Raw genomic sequence first — 26,437 nt, 5'->3', positions numbered from 1 at the left:
CACAAAATGAATGCTTAATGTCACTTCAGTATTACTCACTGAAAAAAACACAACAGTAAAATGGCACAATGACAACTTCACTTATATTGAACATCAAACTTTTATCAACAAATCAAATAGGACAGATGGCATAATATACCCCCATTGTAACACTGATAAATGAAGGTCTTAGTGTTTTCCCCTAAATTTAAAACAAATGCTTAGTTTGTGGTTCATTAGTATTAATCAAAATACATTAATAATAAAATAGTACAATGATAAATTCACTTATATTAAACATTGGACTTTTATTAACAAAATTGATAAGAAGGATGATATGCTATACCCACATTGTAACAAATAAATAAAAGATCTTTGGACTGCTTAGTTTGTGGCTTATTATTATTTTGAATGAAAAACACAACTACAATAGAACAAAGACAAACTTATATTAAACAAAGAAATGCAACTTTCATTTATAACCTTTAGCCTCTGGGATCGTCCCGTCAGTCATTGCACCTTACTTTAGTCATGTGACTCATGTGGCTCAACTTACCTAAGTATCTCCAATTTACAATTTATATTATTCAGTCCAGTGCAGAGCAGCTTCACTCCTGAATCCTGCAGATTATTATTGTTCATGTTCAGCTCTTTCAGATTGGTATCTGATCCAAGAACTGCAGCCAGAGCTGAACAGCTTTTTTCTGTTAAGTTACAATCATTTAACCTACAATAAATCACAACACAGAATTAGATGGCACACATACAATACATTTTCTATATACAAATATGAAATACATTTTCCATTTTTTTTTTTACATAAACAGCATACAATGCATTCAAACAGCATTCATCTACAAAAAATACTATTTCCAGAACATTAGTATTTTTTATTCAGTGACAAATTTCCTAGATAAAATTAAGCATGTTTGAAAAAAATATTTGCGTTAAGATTTATAGCTATAGGATTTCTTCTCTATTTCTGTCACCTGATGGAGTTTGGGTTCTTGCCACTGTTGCCTCTGGCTTCCTTAGTTGGAGACACTTGATATTCAACAATATTATTAACTTGACTGCACTGACACTATTAGATGAGATAGTTCACACTTTTATGGCAAGTTAAAGGCATTTCACTATGATTCAAAAAATGCCTTCATTCACATGTACACATGTCTTTTTGTTATAAAATCTGGCTTTTGATAAATGTTTATTTGTAAATCTCTCAATCTACATATTACATTACATTATTATTACATTAAACAACAGAATTACTGATAAAAATAAGCACTTAAAATGTCTAATTACTGGGAGATACAGAGGAACTGTCACGGTGTGGTGTAGGCAGAAGAAGACGAAGGAGAATCAAAAGTTCCAATGCAAACTTTTGCTCACAATATAAATAATACAGGTACATAGAAGACGGGAAGAAGGGTCACACACACTAAATACGACAGAGATCGGACAAAGACTGACTGAACAGAATGGAACTTAAATACAAACACACATTACACTGATTAACAGAACACAGGTGAGATAGATGACGATTAGTGGTCGACCGATATTGTTTTTTTGATTGCCGATGCCGATATCTTAGAGAGCAGGATGGCCGATGGCCGATGTAAAGCCGATATTTTTATTATATACTTTATATTTATTTTAATCAATATTTAATAAATTATATATAAACTAGAAAACAAATCTTTTTCATGCTTATACTTTAGATGGCAACTTGTATCTGCAAACCTATTACAGTATTTTTCACCAATAAAGTAATTGTTTGAAAATATATGAATATGTGAATAAAAAGGAAGCAAACACTGTAACAGGGCACTCAGTAATCTGGTAATATCGTGCGCACTGGTAATCATATTTTTTTCACATAAAGACAAGGTAACACTAATATTGCATACAGCACACAGTTACAAACAGGAACCAAGCAAAACTCGAACTGAAAGTCCAAACAAACAAAAACACGTGACAGGGACCACTAATATATGATGTGGTAATATATATGCACTTTATTTAAGAAGCCTGTTTTATAAAAAATCTCAATGTTTTATATTATAACCTTGCAGAATTTCATCTTACTTGTTGGCAATATAGATAACATCTGTACCAAATTACATTATTTCCCCCCAGTTTGGGTATATCAATAAAATATGTCTTAAAAAAATAAATAAAAATCAGACTATTATTTCATATGTCAGGCTTTACAGGGATAAGTTCATGTTCATCAATGAACTTAATATAGAGTAATGATGATTTAGAGTAATGATGATGATTAACTCTATATTCAGTTCATCATCATCTGAATATAGAGTAATGTAGATAAAGACATTTTTCAGATGAGAGCAAAACATAATCTCAAACTAATGACACAGACAAGCTCACCAATTACCCATTCAGCAATGTAGCTGCTGCGCACATGTTCATTAATCAATAAATTCCACCTGCTCTCCTCCTTACCTATGCAATTGCTGAATTTATTTTCCCCCTCCACCGTATAGCTACGTCAGCCTATCTCCGTTCAAGTGCTGCGAGCCCACATAGCATGGGTTTCCCTTAAGGTTCTCCAGTTAAACTTTCATTTCTCACTGCCGCAACAGTGCTTTCTCCCCTCATCAAAATATATTTCTCTCATTACCGCAATAGTGATTTCACCTACTGGTCTAACACCAGCTTTCAGAGTAAACTTCGTTTCTCACTGCCACAGCAGTGATTTCGGCCAGCTTTCAGGGTACATCCAGGCCCGTCGCCAAGGGGGGGCATTGTGATGAGAGAACGTCCCCCCTAATCATCATGGTCATTCAGTGAATTTACTATTGAGAGCAAATAACCTTAATTCAGTGGATTTGGCCATTCATTTATTCAATAATGAAATGTCTTCAGCAGTAGGCTATTTAGCGCAAAGGAGCTATAATATCGACAATGGTAAGTTTAAATTGTCTTCCGTAATATGAGTCGGAAATCAGTCGGAGCCGCAGCAGGCAAGGCTAACCCCTGGCCACGGACTTAATGATGAGGTGGTGACGCGTTCATGTAACCAGTGGGTGACGTCACTGCCACTTACACACTAAAAAACTGTCACAAAGAACTGGCAAAAATAATGATTATGAAGGTGTCAAATAAAGCTAGCAGACATTTTAATTGTTTATTAACCTGTTAACCGTTGCCAGTGCGTCGGCGCACTGAAACGTTTTTTTTATATATATAGTTCAAAGTTACTATCAGATTTAATTTTATACCTTGACAAACTATACATCATTAAAAAAATATAAGACTCAAGTTTCAGTATTTGACCACTATTGTATTCTGAGAAACTTATAGCGACAGTTATTTCTTAATTTGTGTCAGGAGTTATGAAATGAAAAAATGAGTCGATACCTTTAATATGAATTATGCGCGTCAGCAGCTTTCATTCATAAAAAACTCCCGTGCTGTCGTCATGAAAGTGATTCACAAAACAACGTCCCTCAGGGCTTTAGCTCAAAAATGTGCAGATTTGGAGAAATATTGATAGATTCTCATAGATTTACATCAGATTTCTATAGACAGAAATCTAATATTTATTGAATTTATACCCAAATGCGTCGATGTAATCATTATGAGTGCTTGGATACTCTGATACTGTGTTTTCAATTCATACCAATAGCCTGAGGGCGCTATATGCACAATAATAGTCCATATATGAAACATGAAGAAGAGCCATGATCATGTGACATTCCAGGACGTCACTGATACACACAAAGCTAACAAGAGATGGCGCTGTAACATGCAGATAAAGATGTTTTGAAGACAATAAACATGATTGCAATGATATTTGAGTTACCTGTGTTTTTCAAGCCATGCCAGGTATTTCCATAATAATAGATTATATTTATAATGTAATGCTAATCGATATAGACTATCATTGTGCAGAACACTATACAATAGTATATTTTCTGTCCGATTTTTTTTATCTGAAGCCAAATTAGATCACAGAAGATTATTTAAAATACTCGACTTGCGTTATAAAGTAAGTTTGGAGCACAAACATGGTTTTAATCTCATGAATTGTCGTGTATCGATGGTGTGCCAAGCTAACATGCTAGCTAGCCCTAGGTGCACCTGCCACCTAGCTAGCTGCTAGCAGTTATACTTTTATGATTTTTTTTCTACATAGGAATGCTTACTGAAATGTTTCTTTATTCAAGAAATGCATTTGATACAGTTTAAAATGTGAGGTGAACTTTGATAAAAGAAATTAGGAACTGAAACCCTATGAATAGCCTGTGAATAGCCAGTCGTTAGTAACTATAATGCAGACAAAAGAAATGCATATTTCAAGCCATAACCAGGCTGGAGAGGTGTGAATGTGTGCAGGGGGAGACTGAGACTGAATGGGGCTCGTTTGCACCACAAAACAATAGAGACAATAGACTGAATAGATGCTTAGAAGATGACAATAAACATCAGTTGCATTTTAGAGTCAAATCAAAATAAAGTCATTTGACATGGTCTTGAAAAACATTTAACTAAATACAGAGTTTTGGACTTATTATCTTCAGATGTTAAATATAAAATGTTTAGACATGTGGCTTTAGCTGTAGTGCATTTCTAGATTGCTACAGGGCCAACTTCAATTTTATTTTCATGAGGATGTTTCATAAAAATAAATTTCTAATAACTTTACAAAACTTTGAAGCTATTTATATTAAAAAAATTAATTATGACAATAATTAATTCTACATTTACAATAAACTGCCAGGTGTCAGCTTTCAAATGAGATCATACTTGTGCTTTTAGTACAAAGGGTTCATGAACTGTATCGGTTTCAGTTTGGGTATGTCATTTCTGGGGATTTTTCAAAAGTGGAGTTGCAGCTTAACAGGTTAACCCCCTGGGGTCGACAATCGCGCCAGCGCGATAGGCTCGCTTTTTTTCTCATGAGTTCAAAAGAGACTCAAAATACTCTGTTGACTTTGATATTACAAACAAGTTTCATACATCAATCGATCCTGTTAAGTGTGTATTATTTTTGTGTATACTCACAATAAAAACAAAGTGTTGTGCTTTTTGCCAAATAAAGAAAAATAAACATGATGCGAGTTCTGCTTTCTCTCTCAAGTCTCAAGTCAATTCTGAAATAGTGTTGCACGGTGCACTGATACTTCAAAAGTAGCGTGATTCTCGGAAAATAAAAACGTCACGATTCCTACATTTATTAGCATCGATACTTCTAAGAATGACCGCGTTCCAGATTTGTAAGGCCGGCGACACACTGGCTGCGTGGCGTGAGTGTCTCAGCTGCGTGGCATGTCCGTTTTTATTTCGGCTCCCATGTTAACAGGTTAGAACTAGCACACTGCCTGCGTGACGCGCGCCCGAGCTGCACGGAAAACGCGTGCATGCTAGAAATAGAACCAACGCCTATTTTTCATGCGACACACAAGCGTGTTGGAAGCGTTTCCAGGCAAAATAGAATAGGAAAAGATGTGTCTATGTCATTTTGACACGAATACATATTAATAAATGACATTTTGATGTTTGAAAGTCTCTAGGTTTTGACATAAATGCAGATATAAATGTAATTAAAAAAAATATATTATCGATTTTCAAATACTGTCATACCTGTCAATACAGAACAAAATATTCTGTAGCCTATTCTTCCATCAACACTGCCGACGTTGTCTTTGCTGCTATATATTTATGTTTAACATGAAGCATAAGCCTTCCACAACTCTATCCCCATATGTCAAATATATCACCAATGAGGCTTTACATTGGAAACACAGTTGTTTTTTTCACAAATTGTGCTTGCAAATTGTATAATATCCAAGGTAAACATTTCTAGTAATTGTGCAGTTAATTGTTGTCATACTGTATTTTCAGATGTTATGGAATATATTCTCTACCCAAATGTGTCACTAATAAAACACAATAAAAATAATATATATATATATATATATATATATATATATATATATATATATATATATATATATATATATATATATATATATATATATAGTCCTTGCATTCTTTCTTGTGGCTCAGTCACACACCTGAATGAATGGCTCATTATGTATGCAGCCTCATTATGCGGGGGCATTGTCTCCTCAGGTGTGAATCACACCCACTCGCATATTGCCTTTCCAAACAAAAAGTGTCTTACAAAAATTAAATGTATTGTTTTATGTGAATGATTAGGCGGGGTGATTTTCACATGATTTTGCAGAAAAAACTCTAGGCGACAAAATGCATTATTCAAAAGTCTTGTGGACACATATTTAGTATGTGTTTTGTGGCCTTATTTCAGAAACTTTCATTTTTTGTTTTTTCAATAACCATGCACAAACATTATTCTTTCAAAAATACAAACATGTATACATGTTGCTCACATATTATGGTAGCCCTGTTTGTGCTAAATAGAGTGAAAAAAGCACAAATGTCAGGGCATGTCAGAACATCTCAAGGACCCCAAAAACACCTCAGACCCCAGAGGGTTAATAAACTAGTGTTTTCTGTGTCAGTGTCGGTTGACGATGCTGACTTACTATGTTCACAGTAGTGAACGCGCCTCTAGAAAGAAATGCACATTTCAAACAATACGGATTACATAAGCTGAGAGTATAGCCAACTGTTTCTTTTCATTTTGAATTGTTTTGTTTGATATAAACATTTCAAGCTTTCTAAATATATATATTTTTTTTCATCATGTCTGTGAGGCAAGTAGCCTATACTACTCTGAGTTTCAATTCACTTATAAGACGAGCTCCAGTTCACGGGCAATGCCAGTGATCGCTCTCTGGTGCCTCCAAGTCCTGATGTCGGCTATATTTGCTTCTTATTTTTTAAATCCAGGCAATTTGTTGATGAAACACTGATTAAAATTAAGATTAATAATGCATTAAAATTAGTGATGCACTGATGTGAAAATTGTGGCCGATAGCGATAACCAATATTAATATTGCTGTTATGGCCGATACCGATATTTACAGATGTCGATATCTCTGTATAGAAAACACATTTTTATGATAATCAAATAAAGAGCTATTTTCCAAAACACATATTTTTATAATATAATGCACGACGACACACATGCATTATATTGCATTGCATATAATGTGTGCTGGTCAACTTGTCTAAAATTAAGAAACCCCTAGAAAAAAAGTAAAAAAAAACCAACAACAACAAAAAAACATAGGAACATTGTGTACAATTAAGATAAGCTGCTAATTTATTATTCCAATATCCAAATATGATATTTGGCTTCTATTTGTGATGTGCTGTCTTTGCGTTTGAACATTGCACATTTTAAACAGGCATTAGCTGAATAAATGTTAGCCAATACAAACATATTTATAGAAAACAGTTGACAATGAATAGACAGGAGTCCAATAATAGCATAACGAATCACTTATTCTAAAAATAATATCAAGAATAAGTTAGACGAATCCAACATATGAGAGCTGTGTTAACAGTAAAACATCCGTCATTTAACGAATTTTAAAAACACGGATGGATAATACAAAATGCTTTCTGATATTTTGACAGAAAAAAACAAACAAGCAAGAACAAAATTTAAACTTAGCCCATCAATTTTCATTTTACAATTATCTTCTCTCTCTCTGTGTGCGCGTCCATGTTTGTGAGAGAAAGCTCGCGCAGCACTGATACAACGGTACTTTTTAATCTATAAGTAACGAACGCGCTAGTTTTCATACAAAATAAATATGTAACATAATTAGGTAATTTAGTTATTATTAACACAATAACGCAACACATGAAGGCTACGTTTCTCAACACTGAGAATGAATAAATAAACGCCTGTTTCTCCAGACTCGCGCTTATCATTAATCCACAAATTAAACGTGCTTTCACTTTTGAGAAAAATCAAATTCGAACGGGTTTCAAATATCAAGCAATGTATTCGAATATCTACGAGTCAAAAAACTATCAGTCAAAAAATGTGTCATGAAGAGGAAAAAAACGTATAAGTCGCACTGGACTATAATCGCATTTATTTAGAAATTTATTTCACAAAAAAAAAAAATGTTATGGACGGGACAGTTCTCCGTTTCGGACGCGAGCGATCTGAAAGTGGCACTAAAAGACGGCTTTAAAACTTTCACAGTGACCTCAAACAGAAAGCACAAAGCCTGTCTTTAAATTTTATTTAGTTTTGTATTAATTGTATCTTAATTTTGATCAATGTTTCATCAACCAATTGCTTGCATTTAAAAAAATAAGAAGTAAATAGAAAATATTTAATCACGACACGGAGGCGCCAGCGCGTGAACCTGGAGCTCGTCTCATAAATGAACCGAAACCACATATATAGAAAGCTTGAAATGTGTACTTTTAAACAGAACAATTCAAAACAAAAGAAAAGACTGTTCTCTGCTTATGTCATCCGTATGAAATGTGCATTTCTCTCAGGCGCGTTCACTACTGCGAAGATCGCGAGTCAGCATCGTCAACTTCATCTTCATCTTCAACTTCACACGTCAAATACACAGGAATGACTATCGGCCTGTTCAGATCAGCCCTATTTTGACATCGGAACGATACCGATGTGTAAAAAAATGACCATATCGGCCAATATTATATCGGCGGCTGATATATCGTGCACCACTAATTAACCCTCTGGGGACCAAAAACGCGCCCGCGCGTTTTGCTCGTTTTTTTTTTTTAGCAATGAAAATAAACACTAAATGCTCTGTTAATTTTGATCTTTCATTTTCGTGTAATACATCAATCGATCCTGTTCAGTTTCTATTTTTTTTCTGTATACTCACAATAAAAATAAAGTGTTTTGCTTTTTGACAAATAAAGAAAAATGAACATGATGCGATTTCTGCCTTCTCTCTGTCAGTAAACTCCCATTTGAAATGCGTTCGAAAATGATCTATAACTCCGCGAAAATTCAGTCAAACAGGCAAACAGACCCACGGGCATAAAGCTTGAGATCGCATCTTTTAAATGAAGTAATTTATATAAAAAACAAATATTCTCAGCTTCTGTAATCTGTATAAAAAGAGAGCGACTCCAGTCGAGCTCATTACGAGCCATTCAAAAGTAATTTGACCACTCCCCGGAGAGCGCGTGCTATTCAAACGCAAATTCTGAGAACCATTTCAGTCTGTGAAATGCCCCCACATCAGCTGTAAACAAAGCGCGTTGCAATTGAGTGAGGCATAATATAGCCTACCTTATGGAGAAAAGTTTTCTCAGAACAGTGCTAATATGAGGAGCAATATCTCCTGATATGAGGAGCAGATCCCGCTGAGGACTGAGGTAGGCTGTTTTCTTTTCTCAAGTGTTGATGTGGAATAACGTTATGGAATAACGTTAGTGTAGGCCTATGCAAACCGCAAAAAGATGAATCGCATTTCTATAATATGACTCGCCTTTCTGTGAGATGAATGAAGGGTACATATTTGTAAAGACTGTTTAGCCTAAATATGAATCGCGCGTCTGTGTGTGAGAGAATAAACTGCTTTGCTATAGCCTACTGAGATGAGTAAAAATCGACTGAAATATGTTGAAATAAAATGTATTTGTATAAGCAACGTATTAAACTTTAGCAAATTAGCATTTATATGCCCTAATATTTCATAAAAACAACGTTACAGTCAGTCACTTGTTGACTAGACTTGGGTACAGTTTTTAGGCTACTGTAGAATACACTGCCACATCAAATAGCCTAAGCTTTTGTTTAGCAATTTCTGCTCATATCTAACGTTATATATATAACTATATATATATAACTATATTATTTATATATATTATATATATTTATATATATTATATATATATATATTTGCTATATTCAAAATAATGAATACATATGATAAAATGTAGGCCTATAATCTTTTTTCTTTTTCTTTTTTACAAAGAAAGAGTACACTTGAAATATTGTTGAAACTGTAATTATTGTTGTAATTGTAACATTTTTAATAAAATAGCAAAACATATTTACAAGATAGATGTAAGCGAAATCTTAAATGGTCAATATAAGTCTTCTTCTAAATACATCTTTTGTCCTTGCATTGTGGCTCAGTCAGTGTCACACCTGGCTAATTATGCAGAGTCATTATGCAGAGTGGGTGGGACATTGTAATCTAAGGTGTAAACTACTCCTCCCCCTCGCATATTGGCTTTCCAAGCAAAACCTGTTTTACACCATTTAAATCAATGTATTTTTTTTTGTGAACGATAAAGCAAGTCTATTTTCACATAATTTTGAACCTAGAACTCAAAGGGACAACATCCATTAGTCAAAAGTCTTGTGGACACATATTTAATATGTGTTTTGTGGTCTTAATTCAGCAACTTTCATTTTAATTTTTTCCAATAACCACGCATAAACATTATTCTCTTAAAAATACAAACATCTACATACACGTTGCTCGCATATTATGGTAGCCCTGTTTGTGCTATATAGAGTGAATTTACACCTTTGCCATTAACATGTTTATAAATAACTGAAAAAAGCACAAATGTCAGAGCATGTCAGAACATCTCAAGGACCCCAAAAACAGCTTGGTCCCCAGAGGGTTAAAATGCACATTCATGTACATTTTTTACATAAACACTTTTTACATAAACTTAGCATTTAAAATGTAAAATTATTGGGAGATACAGTAACAACCGATAATGTATATGTACTTTATTTAAGTAGCCTGTTTTATAAAAATATCAATGTTTTATATTATAACCTTTCAGAATTTCATCTTTCATTTTAGCAATATAAAAAACATCTGTACCAAATTACATTCTTTCCCCCAGTTTGGGTATATGAATAAAATATGTACTTTATTCCCCCTCAAGTATGAGTATGAGCTAATATATAATTCTATATAAGTCATAACAGTCTGGTGTATCATATTGATACAAAACATGCAAACATTTTTCCATGGTCTTTTATATTTTGTCTAAAGGTTTGATGAACTGTCTCCACACAAAAAAAAAATTCAGACTATTATTTCATATGTCAGGCTTTACAGGGATAAGTTCATGTTCATGATGAGAAATCACTATAGAGTAATGTAGATAAAAACATTTTTCTGATGAGAGCAAAACATGACAAAATATATTAAAAGACTTACAGAGCTCTTCTGGAGGTTTTGATGACTGCCGATAATCTAATGAGACACTCGTCTGATTTCTTGAATTTCTGAAGCTCAAACTCCTCCAGCTCCTCCTCTGATGTCAACAACACAAAGGCTAAAGCAGACCACTGGGCAGGTGAAAGGTCACCAGATGAGAGACTTCCTTTGCTAAGGTGGGTCTGAATCTCTTTCACCAGAGTTTGGTCGTTCAGTTCATTCAGACAGTAGAACAGATTGATGGATCTCTCTGCAGGAAGATTATCTTCTAATTTCTGCTTGATGTACTGAACTATTTCCTTGATGCTCTGGTCATTGCCGTCTTGCTGTGTCAACAGACCTCGTAAGAGTCGTCGATTGGACTGGAGCGACAGACCGAGGAGGAAGCGAAGGAAAAGGTCCAGGTGTCCATTGTCACTCTCGAGCGCCTTGTCCACTGCAGTCTTGAGCAAATCAATCATGGTTTCATTTCTGTTTTTCTGTTCTGTAGACTCATGATCAAACACACTTGTCTTGTTGATGTCTAGAAACAGATGTGCATAAAGGGCTGCAATAAACTCTTGAATGCTCAAGTGAACAAAGCAGTACATGGTACCAAGAACGATCCCTGTTTCCTCCTTAAAGATCTGGGTACACATGCCTGAGTACACTGATGCCTTATAGACGTCAATACCAAAGGCTTCCAGGTCTGTGTCATAGAAGATCAGGTTGCTTCTTTCCAGCTGATGAAATGCCAGTTTCCCCAGTGAAAGGATGGTGTCTTTATCCCAGGAAACATCTGGTGTGTATTCTCCATCATACTTTCGGCGGCTCTGCTGGATCTGGAAGCGGAGAAAGTGTGTGTACATTTGTGTCAGAGTCTTGGGAGTGTCTTCAGTGTTTGATTCCTGCAGGGTTTTAGAGATCTCATCAGCCTGAGTGCTTTTCACATCATTATTTATTTCCTCCTCCAGAATGTTCTGGAGAACCGTGGCTGAAATCCAGCAGAAGACTGGGATGTGGCACATGATAAAGAGACTCTTTGATTGTTTAATGTGATCTAGGATTGTGTTGGCCTGATTCTCATCGGTGAATCTTTTTTTGAAGTACTCTTGCTTCTGTGCGTCACTGAATCCTCGTATCTCTGTCAGCCGGTCGATGCAGTCAGGAGGAATCTTACTGGCAGCTGCTGGTCTGGTGGTGATCCAGATGAGAGCAGAAGGAAGCAGATTTCCCTTCATGAGGTTCGTTAGGAGAACATCCAGAGAGGCTGGTGACGACACATCACGCCACGTCTCATTACAATCAAACTTCAGAGGAAGGCGACATTCGTCCAGTCCATCAAGGATGAACAGCACTTTGAATTGATTCCTTCTTGTAAGGTTCAGTCCTTTTGTCTCTGGGAAGAATTGAGTTATAAGGTCCATCAAACTGAGTTTTTCTTTCTCTATTAAGTTCATCTCTCTGAATGGAAGAGGAAATATGAAGCTGATATCTTGATTTTCTTTTCCTTCGGCCCAGTCCAGAACAAACTTTTGCACAGAGACTGATTTCCCGATGCCAGCGACTCCTTTTGTCAGTACAGTTCGGATCTCCTCGTCTTGTTCAGGAGCTTCAAACAAATTTGTGCATTTAACCTGTATCTCTTGTGCTTCATGACGCCTGGAAACAACTTCAATCTGTCTCACCTCATGTTCAGTATTGACCTGTTCACTGCCACCCTGAGTGATATAGAGATCTGTGTAGATGTTATTCAGAAGTGTGGAGTCACCTTGCTTCGCAATTCCTTCAAATACACATTGATACTTCTTCTTTAGGCCAGATTTCAGCTGAGGAATGAAGAGCAGCTCACCTAAACACAGGAACAGAAAATAGATAGTTTTAGTCTTCATTTTCTCTTCTACATTTATAAGAGACAATCTGACAGATTATCATGAGTCTCTAACCTTCTAGAATATCAGCATCTTCATCTCGCTTCAACTCTCTCAGGTAATTTAGTGTGAGATCAAGAGCTGATTCTTTGATACTGGATCTGTTCTCATTAAAGTCCTTCACAAAGTGTTCTGTGTTCTCCTTTTGTAATATTTTCTTAAACTTCTCCAGCTCATTCTTCAGAAACGTGATTATTTTGCTCTCAAGATCCTACAAACAAAAGTAAGAAAAAAGACACAATTTAAACCAAATTGTACATCTACATTTGGTCAACACAATTTATTCAATACCTATAATATCTATAAAAAAAATCCAGTTAAAAGACTAACATGTTAACCAGCTGATATTTTTAACAAATAGAAAAATAAAAAATATTTAAGTGCTTCAGAGGAAAAAATGGATCTGGAGGAATTCAATAAAATGTCTTTGTTCAATAACATATTTGTTTGTTAGAATATTAAACATTTATAAAAATGTGTTTTCCTACTTGGAAGATTCCTAGAAGATTGTCTTTGAAATTCTCGTGGTTCCTGTGAGTCTGAACGTCTGAGTCTAATGTCTCATATTGAAGCCTGTAATCAAATAAATCAAATAAATACTGATTTTCCAGCCAAAATTTCACAGAAAGAGAAAAAGCATTAGCTGTGAATACTCTGATAAATATTTATCAGATCAAATATTTAGCAGAGTAGTCAATAAGAAATATCATGATAAATGATTCAATGATAAATAATGATAAATATTGGATCTAAAAATGTTTCATGATTGGTATTCGCTGATACAACTTTTAAACACAGACAACGTGTGACAAAAAATTAGAAACTTATGAAATACCTTTTATTAGATGATGGTGTTTTCTCACTGAAGTTTGGTGTATCATCACCTTTAGACCAGTCACTCTTCAGAGACACAGAGCTGGACACATGTGAGCCTGATCTTACACTGATGACACAAAGAACAGAGAGAAAACACTTTACTACAGGAGATACTTTAGTCTCATTTGAAAAGGTTTAATGTTGCAAATAGTAATTAAATGCAGTATAGCATTTGTCCATTTATGACTACAGCCGGATGGATAAACATACATGTTTAGTTTCATGATCTATTTTCCATAGTGTATTTGTGTCTCCTTGTGGCTGCCTGTGTAATTGTGTTACTGGAATGAGTTTCATAAGGTTCTCGGGAACTGAGTTTTATTGAGACTTATTGTTTAATTCAGTCAAGTTCAGTCATATAGTCAAGTCAAGTCAAGTCATCTTCATTTATATAGCGCTTTTAACAACGTAGATTGTTTCAAAGCAGCTTTACAGAGATAAGCGTATAATTTAAGGTAACAGAGATTGTTTTGGCTTTATAGCAGAGTTAAGTTATTTTCCATCTAAAGTTAGTTTTGATTGATTTGCTTCCGTCACAACGATCATTTGTTATTAAATTAGGGGCCGCTAAGACGACACCATTCCCTCTACACAGACTTTAAACGCGAACCTGTGAGAAACGCTGATGGCGTTCACATGCGCATTTAGAATGGGTTCTATAGTTCTTATTGAGACTTATTGTTTCATTCAGTCAAGTTCATTCATATACACCACTGTAGACAAATAATACAACAATATAATGCATTTATTTTACTGGCTCACATTAGTTTAACAATTTCTTTAACATACATGAGAGAGATTTAATATGTTAAAAAATACTTCACTCTAATTTATGAGAACATTTAAAGTTTTTGTTTATTGACAGAAATAGAGAGCAGAAATGTCTGTGTGACACAGTTGTGTTAGCATACTTGAATTAAATTAAGTGTATAGTTGTTTCCTAATGTCTGTCAGTAATTGTATGATCCAAAAACTGAAGTCATTTATTTGGATTAATTCAGCGTCTAGAAGGTTATTAACAAATTATTAATATTTTCTATAGAGCAAACAGGGCTTTATAGACAATGTCAGAGTTAATTTAAGAAGTTAAAAATAGAAATTGTGCAAAGCATGTGCAAATATGCTTAAAGTTGTGTTATTGACAGGGAAACACAAAGTCCAGTCGAGTTTAAAGTGATGAAAACAGACGCAGTCTTACCTGTGTTTCTCTGAGAGACTCATCTGAGAGAGAGAGTCCTTTCCTCTTTCCTCTGACATACTGCAGCTAAACTGACACTGAAAACTGATCAGCACTGCTTTCTGGAAACACTCAATCCTTCAGCATCACCTGGAAATGACACCATTTTACACAGATGAAGAACATCTAATTAAGACAATAATGAAGAATGCTGAGTTATCATCAACAACAGCAACAGCAAAAACAATCTATAAAATAAAGTGAGTTACAGACAAATATATTGCCATGTAAAATAACCGAATGGTCTTAATCATTTCTGATTGTTTAATGAGTTTAACTGACTCTAAATATTAATTCATTGGGGAACAGAAATTGTGTTTAAAACTTTGAGTGGGAAAATTGAAGCTGATTTGTTATATTCTCTATTACAGTTTAATATCATTTTACAATCATATTTACCCAGTCTTTATTAATTGTTGAATCATTTGTCATTTAATCATTACTTCAAGTTCACAATGATGATTGATTTCATTACTTTCAAATGATCCTAAAATAACTGATTGAGTAAAAGTAAGCAGAATTATAATAGACATACTGTATAACTACTAACCATAATTGCTATATATGAACTGAGATATTCAGTTTAATAACAGCAGATTGTTGTTCATTGCCGTCAGGCTTCATCTGTCTGTCTACTGTAAATGTCTGCTTCAAAAATACTTTCGATTTCACATCACAGAAACAACAGCCTAAAACTGAAGAGGAAATGGGGGAAACTTTCAGAAACATATTCGTTTTCAATAAACCTTTCTCAATAAAACTTCATGTTTTAACTTCAAAAGATTGTAATTTCTGGCCGATTCTTCGTCTGTTCGGAGTAGCAGAAGTGTTAACAGCCTTCTGTAACTTCACATTTAAATCACGCTTTATCTACAATATAACGTTCCTAATACTTACAAATGACTTTAATGGAGAATGTATTAATAATAATAATTATATGAATTTATAAGTATATATGAATTTAAACTCAGTAACGCTTGTTGTCAGTCCGCGCGCGTCGTTCTCAGAATCTCTGTGTCTCGATGGATTGTGGATTAAACACATAAATGGCCGCGAGTGTTATTAGATTTGTAGGCATTGTGCTAAATCTGGAGAAATGTTTTCTGGATCATAGATCAGATCAAATCCAGTGAGTAACAGGTTTGGGTATCAAGGCTCTCATTTATAAAACTGTTCGTAGGATCCTTACTAAAAGTGTGTGCGCCCGAAAGCCAGGCCTACGCCAAAAAAAAAAAATTCAGACTTATAAAACCGTTCGTCAGTTATCGATTATATTTCATCTAAATGTTTATATCAGAAGTAAAACATATTTTAAATCATTCTTTTATTTATTTAAACTGTTATTGTGAACATGCACTGTATTTACAAGGCCCAGATGCTGTTCCTTTCGTTTTCCTCTTCTTCGTGTGATTTACAGGAGGGTTTGGAACAGCTGAACAGATGCACACCGACACCTACTGCACTGGAGCGGGATATTATACCACATATATCTCTAAATCCTGTTTAAAACCTCTTAAATAGACACAAACGATTCATAATTCAAAAATAGAGCTGGATATGGCCAAAAATATCATCATAATTTGTTTGTTCACAATTAAACTCCACAGAGTAAGCTATCTTTTAATTTAGGGCCCACATTTATTTATTTTATTTTTCTTCCTAAATTGTGTTTTATTATATTTTGCTGGATTATATGTTTTATGATTGAATACAAATGTAGCATCAAATATGATGTGTTTTGATATGAATAAAAACTTTAATTTTAAATGTAATCAGACAGTTTCAGTGTGTGTTTAACAGTAGTTTTTCTCAGATGAAACGGGGGAAAGCTTGTGAAGTGACTCTGAAGAGCAGCTCTGGAGATGAAGATCATGTGGAGTGTCCTCATACAGTGAGACTGTGTGTGTGTGTGTGTGTGTGTGTGTGTGTGTGTGTGTGTGTGTGTGTGTGTGTGTGTGTGTGTGTGTGTGTGCAGATGCTGAAAACACAGAGAGCCTCATACCTGTTTGAGTTTGTGTAGGAGACTGTTGTCATGTTGATTTATACTGTGTGATAGGCTGTTAGATTAATCCATTTAGACAATCAGCCATAGTTTCATTAAACATTTAATTCTTTTAAATTTCTCTTTACATGTTTATGTAGATCCCCTTTGTGCAGCTGCAGCGGAGAGCCCAGAGAGCCCAGCCGAGGAGTGGACGAGGCTGGCGATAGTGACGACTGCTCAGCTGGAGACGGCTCATCCGGACAATCCCACAGGCAAAAAGCTCAAGAAGAGAGCACAGCTATGGAAGGGCAAGGGGAAATTCACTTCCCAAAAGGCAGGCACCACATAGTCTATCCCAGTGTGTCACTGACTGTGTTGCACTTGGCAAAAAACACAGTATAGACAATGTCGGAAGTTCAGTTTTTTTCTTTTTTTTTATAAGCCTGAGGTAGTCGTGCTTCTACGGCTGCTGTCTCCTCTGTTACGGCCTCTACTGCGTCCTCATCTGGCTCCAGTGTCCAAAGGACGAGACAGAGTTAGATGACAAGCTTTGTGAGAACACCAATTGGCCCTGTCAAACAAAGCAAAGTGGATGAGGAGTTATCTAAAATGATTGCACTGGATTTTCAACCTTTTTCAATCGTCAGTGACACTGGATTTAGAAGATTCTAGAAGGCAATTGATCCATCATACATTTTACCGAACCGAAAGACTATATCAAACACTCTGATGCCACAGCTCTACAGCAGAATTAAAGAAGAGGTGAAGGTGAAAGTCAGCAATGCCTCTGCTGTGTGTCTGACGACTGATGCCTGGACGTCTCGGACAACTACAAGTTTTATGGCAGTCACTTGTCATTTTATCGATGAACATTTTACTCTTTCATCACCTCTTCTTGACTGCTTTTCATTCACTGACCGACAAACTGCTGACAACCTGGCAGCCGAACCTAAAAAGATGTGTGAAGAGTGGGAATCTCAAACAAAGTGGTTGCTTGTGTGACTGACAATGCCAGCAACATGAAAGCAGCTTTCCGGAAAGCTGAATGGAAGCACTTGCCATGCTTTGCCCACACATTAAATCTGATTGTGAGGGAAAGCTTAAACCACATTCAAGGGACAGTGACACAAGTCAAGAGTGTTGATGAGTTTGTCTATCTATGTTTGTTCATGTTTATGCATGTTCATGGTATGAAGCAGAGGAGCTATCAGCATCTGGATGTGGTGGACCAGTACCTCTTCCTAACCCTGACCCGACCCTGACCTGACCCTAACCCTAACCCTAACCCTAACCCGACCCTGACCTGACCCTAACCCTGACCCTAACCCTGACCCTGACCTCACCCTAACTCTAGCTGCACATTGACCTCTGGGTCCAGATGTTGGTGACCACAGGTGCTCAATCATTATGGCTACTCTAACAAGGTGAACTCAGATCTTGGAAATGATGAGCACTGTGTCATAATCACTAGTCTAACACACACCAGTGTATGGATGTATGCAGAACACATGCAAACGTAAATGTCTACAACACACTCTTATTTCTGTTTAAGTTAGGAGTTATTGTAAAGAGTTTCATGTCATTGTGGGAGAATCTGCACCAGTGGCTGAGCCAGAAGGGTGTCCCAGTGTGGAGAAACCGCATCAGCGTTTGTTGAATTATTGATATTCTTACCATAAATTAAATCACGTGATAGTATTTATAACTTGAATTGACAGTTAATTTATTTAGTTTGCAAATAAAGTCTTTCTTCATTCTCCTCTACCTGGCGAACTGCTGTTTAGGTGAGCGCATTTACGTTTACATTTATTAATTTAGCAGACGCTTTTATCCAGAGCGACTTACAAATGAGGAATACAACAAGCAGTTTGTGTCGAGAGAAAGCAGTAGCAGGAGAAGTGCTAGCAATACATGGTGTCAGTCATTGTCTGGAACAGTGAAAGCAAGGAGAGCACTTTCTGTGAAGATGTTTGTTGCTATTTTAACAGTCGTGAGGAGAATGCAGTTAAAGAGTTTCAGAATCAGTATACACAGTTTCTAAAGGACGTTATCGTGTGTGGAGGCCTCGTATCCATAGTGTGGTCTCACTTAAGACAAGCCTCACTGCTTTCAAACCTATTTTATTTATCTGACCTCCTCTCAGAGGGTAAAGTAATATCTGTTCTGTTGAGTACAAGGTCTTGTAATATTTTTTGTGTTTATGTCAATATTTGTTGTTTAATAATTCCAAATTGGTTCAATTCATTAATGTGTTGTTTTGTAATATTACATTTAATATAAATGTCTTTTAACATCTACATTTTGTCATTTTATTTGTAGGCCTACTTAAAAAAAAAAGTTATATCTGAATACAGAAAATGCATTTATTTTATAACAGCATATAACCTATACCAGTGATCTCAAACTCAATTCCTGGAGGGCCACAGCTCTGCACAGTTTAGCTCCAACCAGCTCCAACTCACACCTGCAAGGAAGTTCCTAGTAATCCTGAAGACCTTGATTAGCTGGATCAGGTGTGTTTGATTAGGGTTGGAGCAAAACTGTGCAGAGCTGTGGCCCTCCAGGAATTGAGTTTGAGATCACTGACCTATACACTATATTATCAGAGCATATACTGTATGTTCATACCGATACATGGCAACTGCTCAGAATCATTGTCATTTAGAAATAAGATCACGTGGGTGTTTGAATGGAGATCACAATCTTTTAACAAGTAATTGTGCCGCTCTATCATATAGTAGACAAACAAAACTGAAATTTAAGTCATTATTCACTAAAAATCTTTCCCTCTGCTGCAGCATTTAAATGCCATTCTCCATTCTGCATATTTAAACAATTGCAAAAAGCAATAGCGTTTTGCAATCAGTGTTGTCCTGTGAAAAAGCAACCTGTCTTTGCACGCTGTTTTAGAATCTAAGCACAGATGCAACTGGAAGTTTTGGCTGCACTTGTGTCTGATCCCTCTTTATAACCACAGTAGGGCTGCTTCTACCTGATCTGCACTCAAATCCAGTCTTAAAACATATCTCTGCTCATTGGCTTTTATTATCTTGTTTTGTTCTTATCTGCTTTCTTTTGGTCTGCTGGTCTGCCTTGTTGCTGTCATTAAATGGTGTAGAAAATCCTGCTGTGATCTGATTGGCTGACTGAGTCTTGATAAAGAGCACCTGTGCCCCCTTACTAATTATGTGTCAGTCTCCTCTTGTTTGAACCAAAAAGCTGTCGTTCAGACATGGCTTGTGTGGAATTGTTGCGTTGTTGACTATGTAAGTTTCCTTTTTTGATTGTTTGTTTAGTTTAAAGGATTATGTGTGTTTGATATGATATATTGAATTCTAGAATTCTTCAGTGTTATACTCATTTGATTGTTAAAGCTGATTTCAGATGTATGATTTAAGATTTGCAATTATGTTTGTATTTATTAATGGTTTTGTTTATGGGTTTTAGAAACCAACAATTACCATCACTGCCATCTGTGAAATGTCTACTCCTATATGTCACCACAAATAAACTGGGAAAAGTACTTGATGGCTGAATGAGTTTTAATGGACCCACCATTCCAGTAGCAACAGCCAAATCAGCCTAGAATTTCTGCTAAATTTCTACATGGTCCTTCGAGCCGGAGAGGCTACTGGAATGGAGACTGAGGATGACTGTGTGAAACCTAAACGTTCATCAAGGATTGTAAAACCTCCAAGATGGCACTGTTGGAAACTCAGAATTTAAGACCAGGAGACTTTGGGATCACGTTCAAGAAGTTATTCTTTATTGAGGACTTCGCGTTGACGTGGCTGCAGTTCTTCCAAAGTCTGACTAAGTGGACGTTCTCATACAGCTTATATACATTTAGGGGCAGATACCAAAACTTTGTGATGTCTCCAGGTTTAGGAACCTGTTCGAGACTGAGAGTGCTGCCCATCCTAATCCACTCAGCATATCTATTCAAATGCTGAGACCCGAGTACAGGACTGGCAGGACTCTCTTGCTAAAACACAAGCTCCAAGAGCCATTAAGAGTTTCAGTAAAACAGGACTGACCGGAGTCTTTTTCTAGAAAACTCTGATAATAATAATTTATACCTAACCTTAACATGCTAAATTCAATGTAAACCTAAATTAAACATTTGAATAAATTTGTAATACAACCTTTTTATACGTGATCCCAAAGTCTCCTGGTCTTCGATTCTGAGTTTAAAATATGTGATATGTTAGATCATGCTAGCAGTATGAATCTGGAAACTTACTTAAAACCTGTTAACCGTTGCCAGTGCGCGGGCGCACTGAAGCGTTTTTTTTTTTATATATATAGTTCAAAGTTACTATCAGATTTAATGTTATACCTTGACAAACTAAACATCATTAAAAAGATATAAGACTCAAGTTTCAGTATTTGAGCACTATTGTATTCTGAGAAACGTATAGTGACAGTTATGTCTTAATTTGTGTCAGGAGTTATGAAATGAAAAATGAGTCGATACCTTTAATAAGAATTATGCGCGTCAGCCGCTTTCATTCATAAAAAAACTCTGTGCTGTCGTCATGAAAGCGATTCACAAAACAACGTCCTTCAGGGCTTTTAGCTCAAAAATGTGCAGATTTGGAGAAATATTGATATATTCTCATAGGTTTACATCAGTTTTCTATAGACAGGAATAATATTTATTGAATTTATACCCAAATGCGTCGATGTAATCATTATGAGCTCTGGATACTCTGATACTGTGTTTTCAATTCATTCCAATAGCCTGAGGGCGCTATATGCACAATAATAGTCCATATATGGAACATGAAGAAGAGCCATGATCATGTGACATTCCAGGAAGCCACGAACACACACAAAGCTATCAGAAGCCGTTTCTTAATACCAAGTTCGCAAAGTTCGGACTTGAGTCCTTGGTAGTTCAGACTGACAAGTTCGACTCAGGAGAACGAACTCCCGAGGACGGGAGGACACAAGTCCGATAATTCTGAAATGGAACAGCAGCGTACTTGATAGTGTCACTCATGCAGCTCGCTCTGGCTACTCCGGTTATCTCTTTATAGGCTACAAATAAAACAAAATATGTTATAAACCACCTTTGCCTCTTTTCATTTTCATTTAAAAAAAACTTTAACATAATGGCCACACAAATGTGGTTCAGGCAACGCAATTGATTATCTTAACTGCATATTTACAACAACACGAAATATAAAGCACAACCCTGACTCTTTGTTTTAATTTTAAAAATATGATGAATAAAAACATTATAATATTGATCATTAAAACGAACATTTAGCAAAAAGAGACAGGGTTGTGTCATATATGTATTTACAGTGAAGAGAATGTAGGCAACATGTAGGCTATAATAAAATATTTTATGTTTTAAATATATAAAATTCAAGTCCAATATATAAAAGACCAAGTCATGCCCTAAAACTCCCCAAGTCCAACACCAAATGCTTGGGGAGGAGTTTTCTTCATTCGGCTGTAACAACTTGGAACTGCCTCCCCTGTACTGTAGTAGGTGAAATCACCTCAAAGAATGTTCAGGCCTTCAAGAAGAGACTAAACAAACACCTCCTTAGCAAAAAAACTGTAACCTCCTGACGCTTAATGCCACTTATCCTATATATCTAGTCCTGAGCAGCTGCAGATCACGATAGGCTCTCGGAACATTAACTGTTAATGCCTGTATCTGCTTAAGCTTAAATAAAAAAAAAATAATAATAAAAAAAAAAAAAAAATGACATAACCTTTTTTTTGTTAAATGTCAGTTTTAATGATCAATAATAGCCATTCTAAAAGTATAAGTAGCCTAAAAGGTATAAGAAGCTATACAATAATAAAGCAAACGATTCAGTCAAACATAAGTCAGCTCTCTAGGCTTCATCGTTAAAGTTAAATAGACTAACGTTAAATAGAGTTATGAAACTTCACTTTGCCCTCAGCTAAAACGTTTTGCCAGGGAACAAATTATACATTAATGAGACAAATAAAATAAATAAATCGCCTGTTGGATATACAGAAGACGATTTATATCTCATGTTAAACTACTAGACTAGAGACATCCGAGCCAGCGGCAAGACAGCAGCAGTAGCCGAGGAAAGATTGTTCTCGGCGGGGTACGAGCGCCGCGCGTCCGATTGCCTGGTTCTCACAACTCCGAAAACGTCAGATCAAATTTTCAAATAGGCGCAATCTATATAAATAAACCAAAGATTTGAGCTTTAAACAACTACATTCTCGCCTGAAATACTCTTAAAACTACATTTCATGACACAATTAGCGTTATTTTTAAATTACGCGGGGTTTCTCCTCTGCTATTGACGTGTGCTGGTTGGTGTGAGATGCATTCTGGGATACCTGGCTGTCTCGAGTTCGCACAAGTCACCTCTCGATGCATCCTCGGTAAAAGGGGCGGATCAAGAACACATCCGGGGATTCGAACTGGACTTGGCTAGATGTGAACTTTGAATTGGAACAGTACTAGGGCAGCGACTGATGACGTTTCACAAGTCCACAAGAACACAAGTACAGACAAGTTCGCATATTGAGAAACAGCTAGAGATCGCAGTAATATGCAGATACAGACGTTTTGAAGACAATAAACATGTTTGCAATGATATTTGAGTTACCTGTGTTTTTCAAGCCATGCCAGGTATTTCCATAATAATAGATTATATTTATAATGTAATGCTAATCTATATAGACTATCATTGTGCAGAATACTATACAATAGTATATTTTAGACAGACAATAGTCAGATTTTTTTATCTGAAGCCAAATTAGATCACAGAAGATTATTTAAAATACTCGACTTGCGTTATAAAGTCCTAGGTGCACCTGCAACCTAGAAGTTATACTTTTATGATTTGTTGAATGCTTACTGAAATGTTTCTTTATTCAAGAAATGCATTTGATACAGTTTAAAATGTGAGGTGAACTTTGAGAAAAGAAATTAGGGACTGAAACCCTATGAATAGCCTGTGAATAGCCAGTCGTTAGTAGCTATAATGCAGACAAAAGAAATGCATATTTAGAGCCATAACCAGGCTGGAGAGGTGTGAATGTGTGCAGGGGGAGATTGAGACTGAATGGGGCTCGTTTGCACCACAAAACAATAGAGACAATATACTGGATAGATGCTTAGAAGATGACAATAAACATCAGTTGCATTTTAAAGTCAAATCAAAATAGTAATTTGACATGGTCTTGAAAAACATTTAACTAAATACAGAGTTTTGGACTTATTATCTTCAGATTTTAAACATAAAATGTTTAGACATGTGGCTTTAGCTGTAGTGCATTTCTAGATTGCTACAGGGCCAACTTCAATTTTATTTTCATGAGGATGTTTCATAATTAATTTCTAATAACTTAACAAAACTTTGAAGCTATTTATAAAAACAATTTCATTATGACAATTAATTCTACATTACAATAAACTGCCAGGTGTCAGCTTTCAAATGAGATCATACTTGTGCTTTTAGTACAAAGGGTTCATGAACTGTATCGGTTTCAGTTTGGGTATGTCACTTCTGGGGATTTTTCAAAAGTGGGGTTGCAGCTTAACAGGTTAATGGGTGACTTCAATATAGATTGGAATTCTTCTGACTGTCCTAGGAATAAATGAGAATCAAATAAATTAATGAGCACAGCAACAGTGGATTATCACAGGTAATTAATAAACCGACTAGAATATGTATAAAAAGGGATGGCACTCGATCAGCTTCCTGTATTGACCACATGTTTATAAATAGACTACAAGTTTGCTCAAATTGCTTATCAGTGCCAGTTGGTTTTAGTGACCACAATCTTATTGCAATTGTAAGGAAAACAAAAGTTCCTAAATCGGGTCCAAAAGTAATAATGAAAAGGTCATTTAGAAGATTCAATCATTTACAATATGAAGATTTCAGCTTTTTGATCAAACTTTAATGACAATTGTAGAAAACCATGCACCAATAAAAAAAGTTTACAGTTCGAAATGTCAACACCCCGTGGTTGGATCAAGAATTAAAAGATCTTATGAAAGAGAGAGATCTAGCTAAACAAGCAGCAATCATATCTAAAGTCAAATTGGACTGGCAAATATATTATAAACTTTTTTTTTTTTTTTTTATTGAAATTTTAAATTTCAGAAGTATAAATTGGGCTTTAACATGGAAATGACTCGTGCCAGACGCTCTATTCACCTTTGGTGTGAACGCATGCATTTATGCTTATCCTTATGCTTAGAGCGCCATGTATTTCTTTTGGATGATTTGAATAAACTGCATTTGGGTTCTCCAAGCTTGGCTTCAGTTGACCTCCATTACATTAATACCCGGTCTAAACTTAACCAGTGCAGACCTAAAATACATATTTCTTTATCAATAAAAACAAATATTTCAATGAGTACTGTCACATCTCACAACGCAGCTTATTAAAGGTATGTTGATTTGGTCAAAAATATTGCAGCATGCTCATTCAGTGATATCTCATGAAATCGATGAACAGTTTCATGATTTCACATTCTCTATGCAAACTGTTTTTTTTTTTTTTGTTTTTTTTTGGTTAATTAAAAATGTTTTTCATTGTTTAAAAAAAAAAAAAAAAAAAAAACATTTTCATTAAACTTTTCTCAATGCTATATTTTCCCAAAACAGTACTACAAAATCAAGACATTCAGAGAAAGTTTGAAACTTACTGTATCAAAGGTTCAGATTTTGCAATGTTCAAAATGATTAGGTTACTCTGAAAAAAGCTTCTTCTTTTTTTTGTAGTAAGATGCCATTGTTTTTAACTTAAATTATTATGTGAGTAGATAGTGTGCTGAGTGCATTTAGAGACATATGAAACTTGCAGTGTAGTGTAGTAGATTGGCTGGCAAAGTCAGTTTAGTGGTCGCTACAAAAATCTTACTTGGTAAGAGTTCTTGACGAGATTTCAAGGGCAGGCTGGATCAGACTCCAGTACATTTGCTCTAGTGAGGTTTTCCGCTTTAGCAACATTTCCAACTGCAGTGTTCAGTTTTAAAGATCAAATAAGGATCAAGAACTGCATTAAAGAACAAAAAAAAAAAAAAAAAAAAAAAGTGAAAGTATTAAAACGTCCTAAATGTGGACATTCCAGAACTTCTAATTCTGTAAATTTGTTATAGTAATTTGCTGCTCAATGTTGTCTGCACTTCTTGAAGATATTTGTATGTGATGAGTCACTCGCAACCTATTGAGTGAAATCAGAAGAGCTTTATTGCCAAGTGTGCTTGCACACAAGGAATTTACCTTAATTGAAGCTTCCATTACACACATATAAATATAACAAGACACATAACATATAAAAAGTATAAAGAGACAGATAGGTTTAGAATAAACATTTACAGATAATTAAAATATTT

General features: G+C 35.5%; 1 protein-coding gene across 6 annotated transcripts in view; it reads right to left on the bottom strand.

The window, feature by feature from the left end:
* The window catches only part of LOC308689790 (NACHT, LRR and PYD domains-containing protein 12-like), a 68,466-nt gene extending 51,910 nt beyond the window's left edge, over positions 1 to 16,556 (bottom strand). For 4 of the 6 annotated variants that reach the window (XM_081363784.1, XM_081363788.1, XM_081363787.1 and 1 more), the window contains exons 1-7: positions 16,462 to 16,556; positions 15,057 to 15,185; positions 13,818 to 13,925; positions 13,471 to 13,555; positions 12,998 to 13,193; positions 11,073 to 12,903; positions 536 to 706 (exon numbers count right to left, since the gene is read on the bottom strand). In XM_081363784.1, the coding sequence (XP_081219910.1) occupies positions 536 to 706; positions 11,073 to 12,903; positions 12,998 to 13,193; positions 13,471 to 13,555; positions 13,818 to 13,925; positions 15,057 to 15,115 (2,450 nt within the window). In that variant the 5' untranslated portion in view covers positions 15,116 to 15,185; positions 16,462 to 16,556. Of the gene's footprint in view, positions 1 to 535; positions 707 to 11,072; positions 12,904 to 12,997; positions 13,194 to 13,470; positions 13,556 to 13,817; positions 13,926 to 15,056; positions 15,186 to 15,645; positions 15,791 to 16,284; positions 16,313 to 16,461 lie in introns of all 6 variants that reach the window. The other 2 variants (XM_081363785.1, XM_081363786.1) reach the window with 2 other exon arrangements.
* Positions 16,557 to 26,437: the final 9,881 nt, after the last annotated feature.

The sequence above is a fragment of the Scardinius erythrophthalmus genome (assembly GCF_964197995.2).
Source record: "Scardinius erythrophthalmus genome assembly, chromosome: 1".
Classification (NCBI taxonomy): domain Eukaryota; kingdom Metazoa; phylum Chordata; class Actinopteri; order Cypriniformes; family Leuciscidae; genus Scardinius; species Scardinius erythrophthalmus.
This window is presented reverse-complemented; position numbering and strand designations above follow the sequence as displayed.